Genomic DNA, 22,126 nt, shown 5'->3' on the forward strand with positions numbered 1-22,126 from the left:
GGGAGATAGTGGGTTCGAATCCCACTGTTGGCAGCCCTGAAAATGGTTTTCTGTGGTTTCCCATTTTCACACCAGGCAAATGCTGGGGCTGTACCTTACGGCCACGGCCGCTTCCTTCCCATTCCTAGGCCTCTCCTGTCCCATCGTCGCCATAAGACTTATCTGTGTCGATGCGACTAGCAAAAAAAAAAAAAATTTCGACAGTCGTTCCTAGGCATTCCCCTGCTGTTTCTACCATACCATCCCTGTATGCCAGCCATTCTCCTTCTATATCCTAAACCAGCTTACTGTCTATTATTTGGAACTTCAGCCATTCTCCTATATCCTAAACCAGCTTACTGTCTATTATTTGGAACTTTTCACAAATCAGATCCACATACTTCTAATTTCTCCGTCCTGGAGATTTTCTACCCTTATTCCACTTTCTCTTCCCTAAGCCCAGAGATACAAAGTTCACCACAGATCACATGGGGGTCTGTATCATTAAAAAATCCTGGAATACCTGCACATTCCTAACAGATTTTCCGAATTTATTTATTTATTTATTTATTTATTTATTTATTTATTTATTTAGTAGTAATCAGATACAGGTACGAAGTACTCCATTTTACACTGACTGTATAACAATATAAAATATTAAGTAAGAAGACAAACAATAAAATTTAACACAGAGGGGACTTAATACAGTACTAACAAATTCTTTACAAATTAAATATAACAAAATAAATAACAAGGGGAAAAAACATAATAATTTCAGTGTTGCTAGCGATGCTCTGACCCACATCATTCACTCACTTACGTGCCTAACAGAAACTATGGTGCGTGCAATAGTATTCCTGATGAACAGCCCTACAACACGCTATTCTTTCCCAGCGATATACGTACCCATATAACGGGCAATCAGGGTCGGCTCGTCAGACACAGAGAGAGTATGTCTGATGTTCTTGTATCAGATCTAATGGCACTTCACTCTTCCTGGTGCCTCTACCCTCCCATGTATAGCAGTGAACAGCCTCATGCTTGAAGAATGTATTCATAACTGCTAATTCCATACTAGCACGGAAGCCCAGTAAACGCTCCTCATTCCTATTAGCTTCCATATCTTCCTCACATTTACCCATCAACTTCTCATATCCTTCAGTTTTATTTCCAACTCTTGCATTGAAATTGCCCATTAGTACCATCCCCTCTGGGAAAAATTAGAAGAGGAAACCACTACCTTCTGGAGAAGAGGGATCTTCAAAGGCTAAGGGAGTAAACCCCGAAAGAAAATCCTCAGATGCGTTAGGCTTAGCAGGTCAGCAGGTGAGTAAAATTGTACTTGCTTTCAACTATAATACAAGCCTCGGATGGAAGTTTAAAAATGGAAATGGAATTGACAAGTCTCTGGCTACAGTTACACAGTATGATGGTAATGCTGATGTTTGTGCAAGTGTTAGATCAGAGAACAAAACCCGATTTGAAACAATAAATATTTTAACAATGAATGGGAAGGAAAATGAATTGATTGACATAATGGAGAGGCGAAAACTCAACATCCTGGGATTAAGTGAAGTAAAATGGAAAGGGAAAGAAAAGAAGGAACTAAGAAAGAGGTACACCTTGTACTGGATGGGTAACAGTAAAAAGAAAAGAAATGGAGTGGGATTTATACTGAATCAGAATGTTGAACCAACAGCTGAAGTTGAGTATGTAAATGAAAGAATTATAACAATGTATATACATGTAAACAAGGAACTACTGAGGGTAGTATAGGTGTTTGCTCCAGGCAGGATGTAGCATGGAAGAAAAAGAAGATTTCTTTAATGAATTGGAAATGCATATTGTTGGAGATGGGATCATGATAATGGGAGATCTGAATGCCCATGTGGGAACTGATAGAATGGGATACGAGAATCTTTTGGGCCCACGTATGTATGGCGATAAAAATTAAGACAGAGAGAACCTGTTGGACTTTTTTTTAATCAGAAATAACCTGATACTAAAGAACACATGGTTTATAAAGAGTAATAGCCATAAGATCAGCCGATATAGTTGGGATGGACAGTATGGAACACTCATCAATTTTATAACAGACCGAGAATGGGGAAGATACGCCATGAATACGAAGATAATCCCCAGTGAAAGTATGGAAGGTGATCGTAGATTATTAATTGTGGAATTAAAAAAAGTAAAAATCCCTAAAATTTTACTGAAGAAGAAACCAAAGATCAGGATTTGGGAAATGGCGGAGGATAAAAGAATGGCATTCCAAGATTGTATAAAAATGAAGTTGCCTTACACAGAAATACGAAATGGAGAAGAAGAGTGGGACAATTTAAGACAGACATTTGTGGAAGCAGCAATTGAGGTATGAGGAAAAACAAAAGCAAAGGTTAAGGGAAAGGAGACACGGTGGTGGACAGACAAAATTAAAAAAAATAAAAGAAAGGAACAAAGTGAAGAAAGAAATGGATATGGAAAAGCAAAAAACGTATCAGATGGATGAGAATAAGATAGAAAGGTTACATGTGGAATACAAAAGATTGAAACTACAAGTAAAGAGGAGTATCAAGGAAGAAAAGGAGAAATGCTGGGGAGAGTTTACCAACAAAATTGAGCAAGATAGTTGAGGAAATCAGAAAATAATATACAGAGTAATCAAATCGAAAAGAATAAATTAAGAAAAAAATCAAGGCATTAAAAGAGAGGATGGATCCACAGTACATGACGAAAAGGGTCTTCAGAAGGTGATGGCAAAAATTTTGAAAAACTTTATAATGAGGATGACTGCTTGGAGGAAGAATGAGGTAAGAAAATGGAAATAATAGATGGAGAAAGAGAAGAGAACCCGATAACATGGTTGGAACTTGAAAGGGCAGTAAAAGCAATGACCAAATGTAAAACAAGTGGAAAAGACAAATTCAATGCTTATATGATTACGGCAGCAGGAAGCAGTGGACTACAGTGAGTATACTGAGCCCTCAATGCCATATGGAAGAATGAAAGGATACCTGAAGACTGGCAACAAGGAAGCATTGTACCATTGTTCAAAAAAGGAAGAAAGGTGAAAATTATAGAGGTATAACCGTATTATCACATGGGCTAAAAATAATGGAGAAAGTCAAAGACAAAAGACTGAGGGATATAACAGAAACACAGTTAGAGGAAGAACAATATGGCTTTAGACCAAACAGTTCAACAATAGACTTTATATTTACAGTGCGAACGATAATGGAAACACACCTGGAAAGGAATAAGGAAATCATCTTCGTATTTTTGGATTTGGAAAAAACTTATGATACAGTTAAGAGAAAACATGTATGGGTATGCCTACGGAAAAGGAATGTACCAAAATCATTAATTAACAACATAAAAATGTTGTATCATGAGAGAAAACGCAGAGTACAAGTAGGGAGTGGTAACTCAAACATTTTATAGAAAAAAAAAAAAGGTCTCAAGCAAGGAAGTGCACTGTCGCCATTGTTGTTTATTATATTGATGGATGAAATCATAAAATGTGTAAAACAGAGTATCAGTAGTGATGAAGTGAATGCCTTGGTATTTGCAGATGTAGTGATTTGGGGAAAGGAAAAAAGGAAGTACAAAGGAGACTAGACATATGGAATGTAAAATCTGAAGGAGTTTGGAATGGTAATTAGTAAAAAGAAAACTGCAGTCATGCACTGTGGAAAAGAGATCATATACTGAGAGTGATTAGAGAATGTAGAACAGTTTACATATCTGGGTAACATTATTAATGGAAGTAATGAAATCAACCCTGAAATTAATAACAGACTAAGTAAAGGTACAACATTTTATCATCAAGTCAGAGAGCTTTTATGGGATGACAAAGTACCCAAGAGAACGAAATTAACATTATATAAACAGTATTTCATACCAGTTGTAACATACGGACTAGAAATACTGGTAACAAATAAAAGACAAGATAGTAAGATCCAAGCAGTAGAAATGAAATTTTTAAGAACATTAGTTAAAAAGACAATAAGAGATAGATACAAAATATTAAAATCAGAGAAGAGCTAAATATAGAACCGTTAGTGCAGAACATACAGAAAGCAAGACTGAGATGGTTCGGACATGTAAAAAGAAAGGAAAAGGAACGGGTAGCAAGAAGGGAATTAGAAAGAAGTTAAGGGAAAGAGACCAGTTGGAAGACCGAAAAGAAGGTGGATGGATCAGATATGGAAGGACATTAGAGAAGCTGGATTGGATGTGGCAGAAGTAATGGAGCAGGAAAAGTGGAAAGACAGAACCACACCCGGGCGACTGGAGTGGGACATTAATGATGACGACGATGATGATGATGAGTACCCTCCTATGCTTGCTGTTGACCCTGACTATGATATCACTGTGCTTCGTAAAACTTGTCAACTTCCTCCTCATCTGCACCTTCACATGGTGAATAGACTGAGACAATTCTCGTCCTTATTCTTCCAACTGCTGAATCTACCCACATCATTTACGTGCCTAACAGAAACTATGTTGAATGCAATAGTATTCCTGATGAATAACCCTACACCACATTCTTCTTCTTTCCTGGCCGTATATGCACCCATAAAACGGGCACTCCCGAGCTCACTCAGGGTCGGCCTGTCTGACTTGGAGAGAGTATGTCCGATGTTCTTGTACCAGATCCAATGGCACTTCACTTTTCTTTACAGCAGCCTCAGCAGTTTGCCTACATATTGCCTTAGGACACCCTCTTCCTCTCTTTGGCTCTTCGATGGCAAGAGCTTTCTGTATTAAATGGTGTTCATTTCTTCTTCTGACGTGACCATATCAGCTAAGCTGTTTTTCCTACATCTTGTCGCTGATGGGCCCAACTTTAAAGGATCCTCGCACATGTTCACTGCGCACTTCGGCATGCAGAGTGACTCCCGTCGACCATCGCAACATCCGCATCTCTATGACATGCATTCGCTGGTCATGCTTTGTCTGCCTTGTCCAACATTTAGAGCCGTATATGAGGGCAAGGCCAGACAGTGGTTTTGTATACTTTGCCCTTTAATTTGATTGACATCCGCTTATCACAAACAACACCAGTAAGAGACCGCCATTTCATCCAACCAAAACTGATGCGGTGCTCGAAATCTGCATCGATATTACCATCAGTTGTGATAATTGATCCAAGATATTCGAACTTGTCGGTCATTCTTCCCTTTTTAACATTCGCCAAGAACACTTAATAATCCATATCTTCCTCGTTATCTACCCTTACCTAAATATAATTAACTCCAAACACATCCTCTTTGTTGACACAGCCAGTTCTACTTTCTTTCTTCCATAAGCCTCATTAATACTGATGGCTCCCCATTGAATTCCATTTCTTTTGTCAAGTTTTTGTCCAGGTACTTACAGGGTTAAGACAAAGTTGTAATCTGTCACCTTTGTTCATAGTTTACGTGGACCATCTACTGAAAGTTACAAAGTGGCAGGGAGGGATTCAATTAGGTGGAAATGTAGTAAGCAGTTTGGCTTATGCCGTCAACTTGGGTCTTAATGGCAGATTGTGCTGGAAGCCTGCAATAATATCTTGGAACTTGAAAATAGGTGCAGTGAGTATGATACAAAAATTAACCTTTCGAAGACTAAAGTGATGCTAGGCTAGTAGGAAAAAAAAAAAAACCTAACAGAATTGAATGTCAAGTTGGAAATACAAAGCTGGAACAAGCAAACAGTTTAAAGTATTTAGGATGTGTATTCCTCCTCAGAATGGTAGTATAGAAAGGGAGATTGAATCTAAATGTAACAAAGCTAACGCAGCATGTTCGCAGTTGTGATCAACAGTTTTCTGTAAGAAGGAAGTCAGCTCCCAGACTAAATTATCTTTACACTGGTCTGTTATCAGACAAAATTTGTTTAACAGGAATGGTAGATGGGTGGACTCAGGATATCGTATTCATAAGTTATAAATAAGAGACATAAAAAGTAGCAAGAATGATTCCTGGTAAAAACAGCTGAGAACAATGGAAGGAGGGTACTCTGAGGTGGTAAAGGCTAAATTAGGAATGAACTGTATTGATGAAGCTATACACAGAAACTGGCTTCAGTGGTGGGATCATGTGAGGCGAATAGAGGAGAATAGGTTACCTAAGAAAATAATGAACTTGGTCATTGAGGGTAAGAGAAATAGATGGAGACCAAGACGACTATGGTTAGACTCAGTTTGTAATGATTTAAAAATAAGAGTTATACTGTAGAACTAAATGAGGCCACAGAACTAGTTGCAAATAGAGAATTACTGCAGCATTTTGTTTATTCACAGAGGTTTGCAGACTGAACGCTGAAAGGCAGTCTATAATGAAGATGCATTATGTTATGGATAAACTGAATGAAGGTATCACCTAAACATAGGCTAGTAATTTCTAAAAGTTGTATTACTGAGGAAGAAAAGAAAGTACTGCAGAAAAAGTAGTGGTTAGAAAGCTGTACTTCAAAAGTTGCTGATTTATCAGCTGAAAAATGTTGTTAAATAACTTCTTACCTCTAATTGCTGATCATATCCATGGATCTTTAGAAACAAGTTCTCGAGAAGAATCTTTTGCTATTTCCTCTCCTCTAATACAGGCCTTACATTCAAATTCATCTTCCACACATGAATTCAATTAAACACATTCAAAACCTAAGAACTTATCTTGACTCAACCTTGGATAACAAAATTACTTTAAAAACAATTTCCAGCCCACCATTGTATTCCATACACTAAGGAATTTAAAAATATAACAATGCTTTTGTTTAGATATAAAAATTATTTGACTTTCCTATGGCTGCTAATTTAATATTTCTTTCCCCTCACCACCAAAATTCAATTTTTCAGGGAATGCCACTGGTAGTCGTTCCTCTAGTCATTCAGAAGACAGAGTGCTACAATATTTTTCTGAGAAGTACAGTTCTAATTGTGCACAAGTTTCACTGATCTTTCCATATTTCTTCATCAATGTCCTTCCCTTATACCGAAATTTATGGTACTTGAACAAAAGTAGAATATTCCCAAAAAGAAAAAACAAGGCTAACTTTATTAATTCAATGGTGTAAGAAAAAGCTATATTAATCACATAACGAAAGTACAAACATACCTGTTCTTGAGGCTTCTCGGCTAGAACCAAGGTCAACTTCCACAGTGTTTTCAGCATCTTCTATAGGATCATCAGCATAGCAAAATCCTGTAAAGTGAGAATTCTCCTTTTAAGTTCTGTAAATTAATAACAGATAGTAATATAAACAGAAAAAAAGCTGACCAAATTGTAATGAGAAAACTGAATAATGTGTTGAACTGTATACTTTAAAAGCAATTAAGTTACGTGTAACAATATAAATACACAAGAACCTCGTTTATCTGGCCCTCCTAAATCCGGATCTCTGGTTTATCCGGATCGAAAATAAAAAAATAAAAAAATTTTTACTTGTACAGTATTTCTTGTAGGAGGTCGACTCTTCTTGAATGTCTTTTCCGCCAAGGATAGTTAAGGAGAGGAATTGGAAGTAATTCAGCCACGGTCTATCAAAGGTACCATCCCAGCATTCGCCTGGAATTGAGAATGGTAAACCATGGAAAACCATTCCCAGGACAGCCGAGGTGGGATTTGAACACAAGGTCTTCTGAATGCAATGCACTACTAACGTGCCTCAGCACGCAGAGCTACGCTGCTCTGTAAATATTGTTTAGTCTCTTCATCATCACTTTTTTAATGGCGGTCCTGCTAACATAGTGTCTATGAGACTCATCCACTACTGCAGGTTCACATCATTGCTCAACAATGACCCAGTGTGTGATTGCTTAAGACGATGAAAGAGGAATGATGACGAAAGATAGTTTAGAGAATCGTGCCACAGTAAAGAAAGCTAGAAATTAATCTCTAGATGACGTATTATTGATGTCGTTTAGTGGATAAGGAGAATATTGTGTTCCAATTTCAGGGCCGATTTTACAAGAAAAGGTGCTTAGTTTAAACAGCAAGCTAGCAAATGGAGATCCTAACTTCACAGCTAGTCAGGGTTGGTTGGAAAGGTGGAAAGCTTGTCATGGCATACGGCAGCTTTCAGTGACTGGTAAAAAGCATTCAGGGGAATTTCAGGACATTATTTGCTCTGATAACTTGCTCAGATATATAACGCCGATGAACCTGGGCTGTTTTATCGCATGCTACCAAATAAGACACTAGCATCTAAATGAGATGAATCGGCAAGGGGTTATAGGAGAAGTAAAGAATGTATTAATATTATAGCATGCACCAATGCATCTGGGGAACATAAATTTACTCTTCTGTTAATAGGGAAATCAAAAAAATCGCTGTGCTCTTAAAAAAAGTGAATTGATCTGCCTTGCTGGTTTCTTACATATCCCAAAAGAATGCATGGATGGACACTGGAACTTTCAAAAACTAATTCCCAGAAGACTTTGTGCCAAACATAAAAAGGTTTTTAACGAAACAAGGTTTGCCACTGAAGGCCATTTTGTTCACTAACAATGTGCCGTCACATCCGGGAGTAGAAGAGTTGGTTAGTAGTGATATCCGATTTAAATTTCTGCCACCTAATGTAACAGGTCTGTTGCAACCAATGGACCAGGGTGTATTGGAAAACATCAAGCAGTTATACAGGAGGCAGCTGCTGAGCAAACTGATTGAAGAAGAGGGGGAATATGGTGTAATTTTGGTATGGAAATCAATAAATATGAAAGACATTATTTATATGATCGCATCAGCATGGGATCAAGTTAGTGATATGACAATTAAGAAGTCTAGGAAACAGCTATGGCCTTCTGTCTGTTCATCTACCACCAAGGTTTGTGAAGTTGTGCACTCTTCTGAGTCCTTTGGCACATTTGCACGCATTCCTGGATGCTCGGACATAGATGAGAACGATGTAAATGATTGGTTGAATAATGACTAATTCAGGCTACGGCATAATGACAGATGAATAAATTATTGCCTCTTGTTCCTCGGCAGATAATGACGAGAGTGATGGTGCTACGGCGCACCATCAGAAGAAACAATGACTGGTGGAGAGGCAACAAGGCAGCTGGACAAACTGATTGCCTATTTAGGATCCAAGCCTGAAACCACACTGGCAGAACTGATGTTAGTAAAACGTGTTCGTGATCGTGCTGCGTGCAAACGCTATACAAATGTAAAACATTTATAATTTTTTTACAATTGAGAAAAGGTATTACTGTACAACTTATGTTAACAGATCATATAACATGTACTGTATTTGTTTCTTAGTTTTTTCGGATTATCCAGATTTTTGATAATCCGGATCAGTTCCAGTCCCACTTACTCCAGATAAACGAGGTTCTTGGGTATAACGTATTTCCAAAGGTAATGTAGAATATCTGGAGATTTCTCATACAATATCAGAGTTTCAAATTGTTTACACTGGCAATGGTAATACTATTTATTACTCGCAAAACTTTTAGTGATGCCTGGACTCCCTAGTGCTGAATCGGTGGACCTCTGTAATCTTCGAGATTCGTATTGGCAACCTTTGACACACAAACTATGAATCGCCATGAGACATCTTTCGTACACTTTATGTACTAGTACTGTTGTTGTTTACACACTGCCAAAATATAAAATTCATGCTAGGAATAAGATTCGCATTGAGATGTTATAATTATAATGTGTGTGTGACACAGTTGTTGGCTTAAGATAATAACGGTTTAGAAAATTCCTTTCAATCGTACTATCGATTCAATTCAGATTTTATCTCCATTCAGTTGGCAGTATTACCACAATAGGGCTAGCTCCCGCCTTACTCCTCACCTGCGTACAAGGAAGAATCACTAAAAGTTTTGCGAGTAATAAATCCTCCAACCAGTTTTTAGCATAAGATGCCCAAAAGAAAAAACTGCTGTTTTTCAAGTCATTTATTGTAGTATGCAGAAGTATTCAAGTTTTAGTAAACCTCTGACCTACTCTCTCATTGAACAGGCATAAATGGTGTGGAAGTGTCACTGGGATGGTTAGAGAGAGAGAGAGAGAGAGAGAGAGAGAGAGAGAGAGAGTGTGTTTTTGTTTTTCAGTGGGTTTGGCAGACATATATAATAGAACAGCGAAGCTGCCCACTCCTAGTTTCTCCAAAATGCCTCTTCAGTGATGCTCGGGCTATATATGACAGATGATAATGAAGCTGTTGGGAATCCAATCAGCCTTTGGATCAAGACCTCAATCTACATACAAACGTAAGTACACAAGTGTGCTGTAAGAACTCTTTTGGCCTATGGACAGATCACAGAAAAGTGTCAGATATTATTTGACTATAGACTTCTGTCGAAAATAAGAGCATACTTTGGCAGAGAGAGATACACAATGGGAGATCATGCTCAAAAGACAACAAATTTCAAAGGATATTTTCAGAAAATTTGTGTTTCCCCACTATGCTGATCTAAAGAATACACCACAATGTAAGAAAGTCTACGAGTCACAGAAAAGAATATAAAGAAGGAAGTTACTAAGTAAGTATGAATTTATCTCTGACCCACAAATGGGAAAACCAATACAAATATCCAAAACAGCAAACATAAAGCATGTGAAGGATGAAAAGGAGACCAAAGGTATATAACCATCACTACATTAAACTAAATGTATGAGAATATTTTGATGCTGTATTATCATATTCATGATAATAATATGGTCAAATCTAATATCTTATCTGTATTAAACTAAACAGCAACATAGAATATTATTGTAATAAGCTTAAAACCTAAACATAGGCTTTAATATGCACAATAGAGCGTAGGTCAAAGAATACACCAATAATAGAGTAACGATTTACTTCATGGGTAAAAAACCACAGAATAACTATTACCGCAATTATATTTCTACATTAGGCAGAGTGTAACAGAGTACACCAGAAATAGCCTATCTGACCTACCTTCACTTACAAAATATGTCCCACAAACTTAGTTGAATGAAGAGTAAAATAGTTTCATTTCTACTGAACTACTACATCCTACATCTACTCTAAACTGTTTGTCATATTCATGCCTTGGTCTACCCCCCACAGTTCTTATTGCCTACACTTCCATCAAAAACTAACCAAACAAGTCCTGGATCTCAAGATGTGTACTATCATTCTCTTCTTATGGTCAAATTTTGCCCACTCATTCTCTCACCAACACTATTCAATCTCTTAATTCATTATCCAATCTACCAATTTCACCTTCAGTATTCTTCTGTGAACGTACATTTCAAAAGCTTCCATTCTTTCTTCCTGAGCTAGTTAATGTCCAGGTTTCACTTCCATACAATGCTATGCTCCAGTCGAAAGTCTTCAAAAGCATCGTTCTAATCAATGTAACAGCAATAGAACCAGCTTTTGGGTGGTTAGGCTTCATTTGTAGAGTTTCACCCAAACGTGCCATTTGGGCTCATCAGTTGGTTTAACATGCTTCCCCAATGTTTGACATGAGCAAATTCCTCTTCTTAGGACAGGCCTTCCTTGCTTGTGCTAGTCTGCATTTTATGTCCTCCTTACTTCTGCCATAGTTATTCTACTACCAAGTAACAAAATTCATCTATTTCCTTTAAGACTTCATTTCCTAGTCTAATATTTCTTGAATCATCTGACCTTGTTCGACAGCATTCCATTAATTTTGGATTTATTTATATTCATTTATTTATACTCCTCCAAGACTGCATCCATTTTTCCTAATTCTTCTTTGATTTCTTTTACCACCTGTTCTATAAAAACATTGAAAAGGCGAGAGGACAAACTGCACTCTACCTCACTCTTTTCTGGATTGTTGCCTTTATCATAGCCCTTGATTCTTATCAATGCAGGCCAATTTTTGTACAGATTGTGCATAATCCTTTCTAAGTACTTGATCTCCATCACCTTCCGTGGAATACTATGTGGAAGGGATACTGACTGGAGAGTGATTGGGGTTTTAAATGAGACATGGAATGGATATGTGGATCCTAATGGGTGGGTAGAGGATAGGGATCTGCACTCAGGCCTTGATTTGAGCTGCAATGGTACGTATACATTAGGGGGTTGTTTAGAAGGGTAATAGGGAGGTACATTCAAGTAAATGGGCACGACTAGGGAGTGTTGATGGGAATATAGAGAGATGGAAGGACGACAAAGTTGTTAGTACTGTAAAGAAAGGAATAGAATTAGGTAATTTAACAGATATATATTTACCAGATATTTTAGTAGGAATTAAACCATGGCTAAGAAGTGATGTTATGGATGTGGAAATGTTCTCACAGAACTCAAATGTTTATTGTAAAGGCAGGATGGAAATGGTTAGAGGGGAAATCATTTCCCATTTTCACACCAGGCAAACGCTGGGACTGTACCAAGGACACGGCTGCTTCCTTCCCACTCCTAGTCCTTTCCTACCCCACCATCGCCGTAAGACCTTTGGTGCGACACAAAGCAACTTTATATGGATTCAGGACAAACAATTCAGGTTCCCTCAGGGAATCTATATCCATATCATCTGATAGCTCAGCACACTTCAACCATGACGAATATAATAGTAACGGTTCTTATATTCGTCATCCTTCAACTTTTCCAAACAGCAGCGGCGACTAGGAATTAAAAGTGCGGGGGCAAAAATGTACAGACAACAAACAGTACCTGGCTTCATGGGATATAGCGGATGAGGGGGTAGGAAAAAAACCAAACCTGAAAAAATGCTAAAAAATGGTAAGTTATTTTATGCACTCTGAGTGAATTTCGACAGAGAGGGTAAAGGTTGACAGTTTACCAACTTAAGTGCGGTAGTAATAGTTTCTTTTTATTTTGATTGAATACTATACAATAAAACTTTCAGCAATGGAACAATATTACACATATATTACAATTAAATAGAAGTATGGAGTGATTAACAATTACAATAATTTAGTATTTGACTAGACACTAAGAAACTAACAGACACTTACGAGACTGCCAGACTGAAGAATGCGCACGGCAAATGGGTGAATTATATCTCAGCGCCCATGACGTTCGCAAATTATATATACTGTATATGGTTCATGGTGTGGGTTTCTGTAGTCTCATCCTAGTTCGTGAGCCATGGGCAACGGCTGAGTGGCCTAGTAAGTGGTCCTGAGAGTCGGGATACCAGTTGCTATGGAATGGGAGCGGGCATCTCCGACATATTCTGAGTCATGGCCCTAATTGTGCTCAGACGGCTAGGACTATACAATCCACCGGTGGTCCCTCACCTTTAGGAGGAGATATCCTCACTTGGACTTTGTGTAATTAGGGTTAGCATCCTGCTTCATTAACATACCGAGCTCAGAACATCAAGCAAGCTTCAGACCTATGGGAGTAACGGAGTCCACTCTCATTTGACAGGCGAAGGACTCCTTGGAAACAACTTTGCGAACGAAATGGTATTCAATGGGGAGCTATTAATATTAACGGAGCTTATAGGAAAAGGTAAGTAGAACTGGCTGAGTCAGCAAAGAGCATGCATCTGGATGTGCTCGAGTAGAACGCAGCCGGGAAGGCGGTTTGAAGAGGGTTGCGCAGTAACATTCGCGCGCTGTGTAGTATGACGTGTTTTCCGCTGAGCCAATAGAATCGTTTCAGTAAGAGGTGCCTGTTTGTGCGGGTCGTGAGTGAATCTTTCGAGTTTCATTTGTAAATATCATAATCAATGAATTTAGGGAACTATTTTCGTGTGTACGATAGATCCAGGAAGAGCACAAAGATAAGTATTCCGTCGACAGGCGAGGGAAATAGTATTTAGAGTGCATTTGTATTTTGTAAGCATGCAGCAGCAGGCGTTCATAGGCGGAGGTGAGGAACGCCATGTTGCCACGCTTCAAAAGAAATCAGCACTAAAACAAGCTACGGAAATAAAAATAATGCAGTGTTCAGGTCGCCAGGGAAGAACCCTAAGAGGAAGAAGCCAGTGACGGACCTGGATGATTTCAATAAAAATGTTCTGCGTACAACATTTGATATGTATTAAAACAGCGAATATCCTACAGCATTGAAACTGGCCCGTCCATTTACCTTCCTTAATATCTCGAAAATTTTCCTTAACACTTTCTCAGGGTTTGATGTTAAAAATTAATTTTGACTTTCAGGAAACATTTAAGCCCACGAAAAATATAGGTCATCGCTTTGAAATTCAAGATACAACTGGATGAAAAAAATCTTTACACTGTCGTGCTGCTACGCTCTGCACTTCGTATTTCATTTCTCTCAACTTCCATTTACCTTCTTTAATACCTCGAAAATTTCCCTCAACACTTTCTCTGGGTTTGATGTTAAAAATTAATTTGGACTTTTAGGAAACTTTTAAGCCCACGAAAAATATAGGTCATCGCTTTGGAATTCAAGATATAACTGAATGAAAAAATGTTGTTATGCTCTCTGCACTTCGCCTTCATTTCTCTCAATTTCCATTTACGTTCTTTAATTTCTGGAAAATTTCGGTTAACACTTTCCCGGGGTTTGATGTTAAACATTAATTTGGACTTTCAGGAAACATTTAAGCCCACAAAAAATATAGGTCATTGCTTTGGAATTAAAGATATAACTGGATGAAAATATGTTTACACATTCATGCTGTTATGAGTAGCCAAACTGGCATCACCAAACCTCATACTCTGCGCAACAAAACCGCCTTCCGGGCTGCGTTCTACTCTAGGAGTAAGTGATATTCGGGTAAGTGGAGATAACAAGGAAGAGGTAGGAGATTATAAAGTGTACTTGACGGGTGTTAGAAAGGGAGGATCAGAGTGTGGGGTAGGGCTTTTCATCAGGAATACTACTGCATGTAACAGTTTCTGTTAGGCACATAAACGAGCGAATGACATGGGTAGATTTGTCAGTTGGAGAAATTAGGACGAGAATTGTCTCAGTGTATTTCAACATGTAAGGGTGCAGATGAGGATGAAGTTGACAAGTTTTATGAAGCATTGAGTGACATCGTAGTCTGGGTCAACAGCGAGGATATGATAGTGCCAATGGGCGATTTCAATGCGAAAGTTGGAAATACAACTGAAAGATATGAAAGGGTGATTGGTAAATGTGGGGAAGATATGAAAGCTAATCGGAATCGTTTGCTGGACTTCTGTGTTAGTATGGGTTTAGAAGCTACAATACATTCTTCAAGCATAAGACTATTTACCACTACACATGGGAGGCTAGGGGTACCAGGTACATAACAGACTATATCTTAACTGACTTCGAATTCAGGAAGTCTGTTAGGTATGTTCGGGTTTTCTGGGGTTTTTCAATGATAAAGACCATTATCTGATCTGTAGTGAACTAAGTATCTCTAGGCCTAGAATACAGAAAGAGAAATCTGTCTGCAAACGAATAAGGATAGAAAATCTCCAGGAAGAGGAAATTAGACAGTACATGGATATGATTAGTGAGAAGATTCGAGCAGTGGACAGTAAGCAGCTTCAGGATATAGAAAGAGAATGGGTAGCAACAGGGATGCTGTAGTAGAAACAGCAAGGGAATGCACAGGAAAAACTGTGTGTAAGAATGGGGAAAAGCAAACATCTTGGTTGACTGATGAAGTGAGAGCAGCTTGTAAACGTAAAATGAAGGTGTATCAGAAATGGCTCCAAACAAGGGATGAAGCAGACAGGGAATTGTACACAGATTAAAGAAACAGAGCGAAACAAATAGTTGTTGAATCCAAAAAGAAGTCGTGGGAAGATTTTGGTAATAACCTGGAAAGGTCAAGCAGCAAGGAAACCTTTTTGGACAGTAATAAAGAATCTTAGGAAGGGAGGGAAAAAGGAAATGAACAGTGTTTTGAGTAACAGGTGAACTCATAATAGATCCCTGGGAAGCACTGGAGAGGTGGAGAGAATATTTTGAACATCTTCTCAATGTAAAAGGAAATCATCCTGGTGGTGTTGCGAACAGCCAAGCTCATGGGGAGGAAGAAAATGATGATGGTGAAATTACGCTTGAGGAAGTGGGAAGGATGGTATATAAACTCCATTGTCATAAAGCAGCAGGAATAGAAGAAATCAGACCTGAAATGGTGAAGTATAGTGGGAAGGCAGGGATTAAATGGCTTCATAGAGTAGTAAAATTAGCATGGAGTGTTGGTAAGGTACCTTCAGATTGGACAAAAGCAGTAATTGCACCTATCTATAAGCAAGGGAGCAGGAAGTATTGCAACAACTATCGAGGTACCTCACTGATTAGTATACCAGGCAAAGTACTCACTGGCATCTTGGAAGGGAGGGTGCAATCAGTGGTTGAGAGGAAGTTGGATGAAAACCAGTGTGGTTTCAGACCACAGAGGAGCTCTCAGGATCAGATTTTTAGTATGCACCAGATCTTTGAAAAATGCTACAAGAGGAATAGACAGTTGTCTTTACGTTTCAAAGATCTAGAGAAAAAATTTGACAGGGTACCGAGGGAAAAGATGTTCGCCATACTGGGGGACTATGGAAGATTATTAAAATCAATCAAAGGCATTTGTGTTGACAATTGGGCTGCAGTGAGAATTGATGGCAAAATGAATTCATGGTTCAGGATACTTACAGCGGTTAGACAAGGCTGTAATGTGCTGTTAATGCCTGTGCTGTTCGTAATTTACATGGATCATCTGCTGAAAGGTATAAAGTGGCAGGCAGGGATTCAGTTAGGTGGAAATGTAGTAAGCAGTCTGGCCTATGCTGACGACTTGGTCTTAATGGCAGATTGTGCCAAAAGCCTGCAGTCTAATATCTTGGAACTTGAGAACAGGTGCAATGAGTGTGGTATGAAAATTACTTTTTGAAGACTAAATTGATGTCAGTAGGAAAGAAATTCAACAGAATTGAATGTCAGATTAGTGATACAAATTTGGAACAGTTCGATAATTACTAGTATTTAGGATGTGTGTTCTCCCAGGATGCTAATATAGTAATTGAGATTGAATCAAGGTGTAGTAAAGCTAATGCGGTGAGCTTGCAGTTGCGATGAACAGCGTTCAGTAAGAAGGAAGTCAATTCCTGGATGAAACTGTTTTTATTTCGGTCTGTTTTCAAACCAACTTTGCTTTACGGGAGCGAAAACTGAGTTGACTCAAGTTATCTTGTAATTTAGAAGTAACAGACATGAAAGTAGTGAGAATAATAGCTGGTAAAAACAGGTGGGAACAATGGCAGGAGGGTACTCAGAATAAGGAGATAGTGGCTAAGTTATTAAAGAACTTGATGGATATAGCTGTACGCATAAACCGGCTTCAGTGGTGGGGTCATGTGAGGCGAATGGAGTAGGGTAGATTACCTAGGAGAATAAATGGATTCTGTCATGGAGGATAAGAGAGGTATGAGATCAAAATAATGATGGTTATAAATAGACTCAGTTTCTAACAATTTAAACATAAGAGGTAGGGCCTATAGAACTAAATGAGGCCACAGCACTAGTTGCAAATAGAGGATTGTGGCGACGTTTAATAAATTCACAGAGGCTTGCAGACTGAACACTGAAAGGCATAGCGGTCTATGAAGATAATGTATGTATATCTACCTGCTACCCTTCCTCACAGCACATGCAGTCTCTACAACTTGCTGTGACGCTATACACATCAGTTAGCCGTGACAAACGACACTTTGTGCTAATTTCCTCTAATGATTTTGTTGATGTAATGTTTTCTCCAAAATGTGGGGAGGGCGACTGCTCCCCCTCACCCCCCTTAATCGCTGCTATTGTTTCCAAAAGAGACAGTCTCTCATAGTGCACCGGCACTGCCAGAAGCTTGAAATAGCCTACGCAGTGGCATCGACAGTATGCACTAGCCATGAGTCTTGGTAGGTGCGCTATTTACCAACTGATGAGTCCAAATGAGCACACTGGGGTGAAACGCTGGCAACAGGAATGAGTTAGCCTGAAAATTTATATGTCCAATAGGCAACTTGGGGTGCAGATACCTTGAAAGGGTGGCATTGACACTGATGCAGAATTATTTGATAATCAGCTATGTGAGGAATGACATAGAAAGGAGCATTTTTTTAAGGGGGTGATCTCAATTTACCAAATGTTAACCGGGAAGGTAATGGAAATGACAAAGCAAGACCAAGAAATGGTAAATATGTTACTCTGGAAAGAACCAACTGAATCAGAAAGTGATGGGAAAACTTTTTACAATACCAATATAATGGGTCATCTGAATCTATCATTTATAAAGTTCAAATGATTAAATACTCACTCACACAATGCTGTAGAGACTGGAAGAAAAACACACACAACAGATAGTAGCTGTCCCAGAATAGGAAATCTGTCACTGCTTACCAACTCCAACAGTTCAAACAATTATTTTCCTTCGCCCAGAACTCTGAACTCATACCACTCATTTTGCATGCATCGTATTTATTTCCCACTTTTTCCACATTTTGCAAGCTGTTCCCTGAAATGTTCTGCCAACATTGAGATCTCACCAACACAATCAATTTCTAGATCAGGTTCAGTTGACCATGCAAAGATATCAAACATGGTAGTGCACTTCTCTAGAGTTCCTTGAACCAAAAATCTTCACTTCATGTATCTGACACTATGACTAATTAGTTTTTATTACTGTACATCGATACCAGAACTAGCAATTGGTCCAACTACCTTCAGCTGTATTTCCTGGAAAATGCCACTAATGGAGGGGTTTGTTACAAATTTATCTTTATTTGGGCTAGTAGTTTTAAGTAATTCAAGTGTGACAAGTAGTTCAGTAGTGCTGAGAAATAGCTGCTCCACCTAAAATAGTGGAGGCAAATCCTTCAGGATTTCTAAAAAAATCCTGAAAAAATTGCAGCATGTGAACAAATCTAAAATCAATGGGTTTTCTTAGCAGGCCTTTTTTGTGATTATATTTACTTTCAATTAATTTTCCAAGTGCACAGTGACACATTTCCAATCGGTCACTAGAGATGATACATAAACAAACTTGCTGGTTACGTGTCTTACACTGATCTAATACTGAAATTTCTGAACTCTTGTCTCAAGGTTTTCAGAAATTCTTTTCAGTTATCGTAGTCTCTGAGGAGACTGCTTGTAGGACTTCAGTAATGAATCAAGTATATCAACATAAAAATACACTTAACAGATAACCTATATTCATCAGAACCATAACGTGTTAAATGAAACAAACCCATGGCACAACAGCCCATTACAACCTTGTCCTAACAAGACAACTGCTGCCCAGCCATATGCCCTGTAGATACTGGTGAGCCACATGGTCAGCATGAAGATATCTCCATATTGCTTGACTTTCTTGACTGGGTCCACTGCCTCTAGCATCAGACTGTTGGTTTCATAAGTCTGAATTAATGCCATTTTAGCCTTCAGTGCAGAATTTAAATCCTCAGACCAGCCAGGAATCAAACCTGGGGCTTCTGGTACGAGGCAGGCATGCTACCCTGAACTACAAACCTGTTGAACTACATGTTAACTCATCTCAATTTGTAATTTTTTTTACAATTTGTTTTACATCACACCAATACACAGATAGGTCTTATAGTGACAATGGGATGGGAAAGGCCTAGGAGAGTGAAGGAAGTGGCCATTGCTTTAATTAAGGTACAGCCCCAGAATTTGCCTGGTGTGAAATTGGGAAACCATGGAAAACCAACTCCAGGGCTTCCGACAGTGGGATTCGAACCCACTATGTCCCAGATACAATCTTACAGCTGTGCACCCCTAACCGCACCTAGCCAACTCGCCTAGTCAATTTGTAATTAAGAAAAACTATACTTCAAAAATCAAAGATAAGGTTCCTAGAAGGAAACCATAATTTAATTTCATCGATTGCAAATGTTTAAAACATTTAACCCTGACAATTACACCATACGATTTTCTGACATGTTGTGCGAATGAATGCCATCTAGTCCTCATAAGGAGGGGAGAGTTATCCCCTCCAATACCTCTATTCCTTGGTCATCTTCGAGACGTGGTGTAACTAAAGCGATATTTATAGAGGTGTTACTGTCAGGGTTAAGCTCTTTGGGGCTTTTTCAATAGTGAAATTACCGGAGTTTCGTCCCAGTGTAGCAGTGGGCTCATTAGTTGGATTGCTACACCTTTCCAAGACGCTGGCGGCTAGTGCGCAGTTGAGACACCACTGCAAGCCTCCTATGTAGGACAATGCAGTGATGGTGCACTAGGGGAAGCATGTGCCTCCAACTAAGTTATAGGGCCTAGTTAAGTCTTCCTCAGCCTTTTCTTCTCAAACATTGTTTCTACAATAAAAGGGCAAGAATTCTTAAATGCATTCAGAACTGTTACCGTATCACCCTGATTTCCTTTCGTTACACACACTATGAATACTGTATTGTATGATTTCTCATACATATCTTACTAATATATTCAACTAGGCCACATTTCCACAGGACAACACCATAATCTGTGGAATATCTGGCCTTCGAAGAAAACGGTCACCTGAACTATAAGATTCCAAGAAAAATGCAATCCCAAAGTTACCAGATTAAACCAACTTTACTTAAATATTATATGAGGGTTAACATACAGCAAGGGCAATCAATTCCATGTATCCAAAATGTGATTAAAGTTTATAATTTACAAGCATCTATCCCATGAGAACCCCAGGTGTGCATTCGTACGCTCGGAACGGTAAAGGGGAAATGGTTAATTCGAAAGAGTATGTGTCCAAGAAATACTAATATGCGGGATAATAAGCGTATTCTACACGCGAAAGCTCAACGAACATAAAATGCATGCACACATTAAAGAATAACCGTAGTAGAGATATTTATTAAGCCTAACAATGAGTGACAGCATAAGACCGGTTTTTGTCTTCACACAAAATGATACAATTAATTTCCTAAAACTTACCTGCAAACAGCAGGAGTCCGCAAAGTAAAAATATACGATTTTTCATGATTTGTTAGATTTTAGGAGAGACACTGGAATTATTAACTACGTTACTACACCCCGTTTTCGAGGTTAATACCGAACGCCGACAACCATTGACGACTGACGGTCCGACAGATTACTTGTAGTACTTGTAGATATCTGGAAGGCTTTCCTGAGTTTTCATTTACGTCTACATGTTACGTACTCCAATCAAAGCACACCACGCACAGAATCTTAACCAATGATATACTTGCACCTAAGCTTATCGGCACAATCTCTTTGTAATTCGTTCGTTTTCTATGCATGCCCAACTGGCTGAATGCTATTGGTTGTCAAACCAGCGCCCTTTTCAAATCGTTACGTTTGGCGTTCAAGTCTACAATTCTTTGTGCTTCAGTAGCGGCGATTGGGAATTAAAAGTGCGGGGGCAAAAAAATATACAGACAATAAACAGTACGCGGGTTACGGGATATAGCGGACAGGGGGGGGGAGGGTTTATATACATCAAAACTGAAGAAGCAAGCTATAAAATGATAAGTTTTTGGTGCTCTCTGAGCGAATTTCGACAGAGAGGTAAAGGTTGACAATTTAAGTGCGATAATAATAGTTTTTTTAAGATTTGGATTCAATACTACACAATAAGACTTTCACCAAAGGAACAATATTACACATTTATTACAATTAAATATCAGTATGGTGTGATTATACAATTAAAATCCTTTAGTGCTGTATTTGACTACACACTAAGAAACTAAGAGACACTGAAGAGACTGATAGACTGATTAATGCGCGTGGCAGGCAGGTTAGGCATACCTCAGTGTCCATGACCTTGGCTATATATATATATATCCTGGTTGCAAAGATGGCCAACTCCATTTGTTTTTACAGTTGAGAAAATGCCATTTCAAGAAAAAATAGTGTAGGGAATCTGATCATGATATTCTGCAGTGACAAAAACTGCCAGAATCGTGTTTAAATTGTATTTAAATATTTGCCCTGGTTACAAAATCGGCCAGCCCTAAAATATGTTTGTGACAAAAATTGCCAACTTCACCAAGAACCAATCACAAAGCTTTACTCTGTCACATGACCTTGCAAGCTCATGACAAGCAGTGTGTTCTGCATCTATTATTGTTTGTTACTAAAGGGTTTATTAATGAACAGTTATTAATTAACACTGTGTTGGGTAGACATTCATTGGAGTTTTGGGTATTACAAATCACAGCATTGAAGGTGTTTTTACAGGATTTAAGAAAGGTGGATCTCTAATCTCTGTTGAAACTTGAGGTGGTTATAGGAGGGCTGGCATTTATCAAAAGAAAATTGATTTAGTCAT

General features: G+C 38.6%; 1 protein-coding gene across 1 annotated transcript in view; it reads right to left on the bottom strand.

Annotated features, from left to right (window-relative positions):
• Gp93 (heat shock protein 90 Gp93) overlaps positions 1-20,965 on the bottom strand; it is an 86,015-nt gene extending 65,050 nt beyond the window's left edge. The window contains exons 1-2 of the mRNA XM_067136542.2: positions 20,770-20,965; positions 7,080-7,166 (exon numbers count right to left, since the gene is read on the bottom strand). Coding sequence (XP_066992643.2) covers positions 7,080-7,166; positions 20,770-20,815 — 133 coding nt within the window. The 5' untranslated portion in view covers positions 20,816-20,965. The remainder of the gene's footprint in view (positions 1-7,079; positions 7,167-20,769) is intronic.
• Positions 20,966-22,126: the final 1,161 nt, after the last annotated feature.

Source organism: Anabrus simplex, chromosome 1, assembly GCF_040414725.1.
Source record: "Anabrus simplex isolate iqAnaSimp1 chromosome 1, ASM4041472v1, whole genome shotgun sequence".
NCBI lineage: Eukaryota > Metazoa > Arthropoda > Insecta > Orthoptera > Tettigoniidae > Anabrus > Anabrus simplex.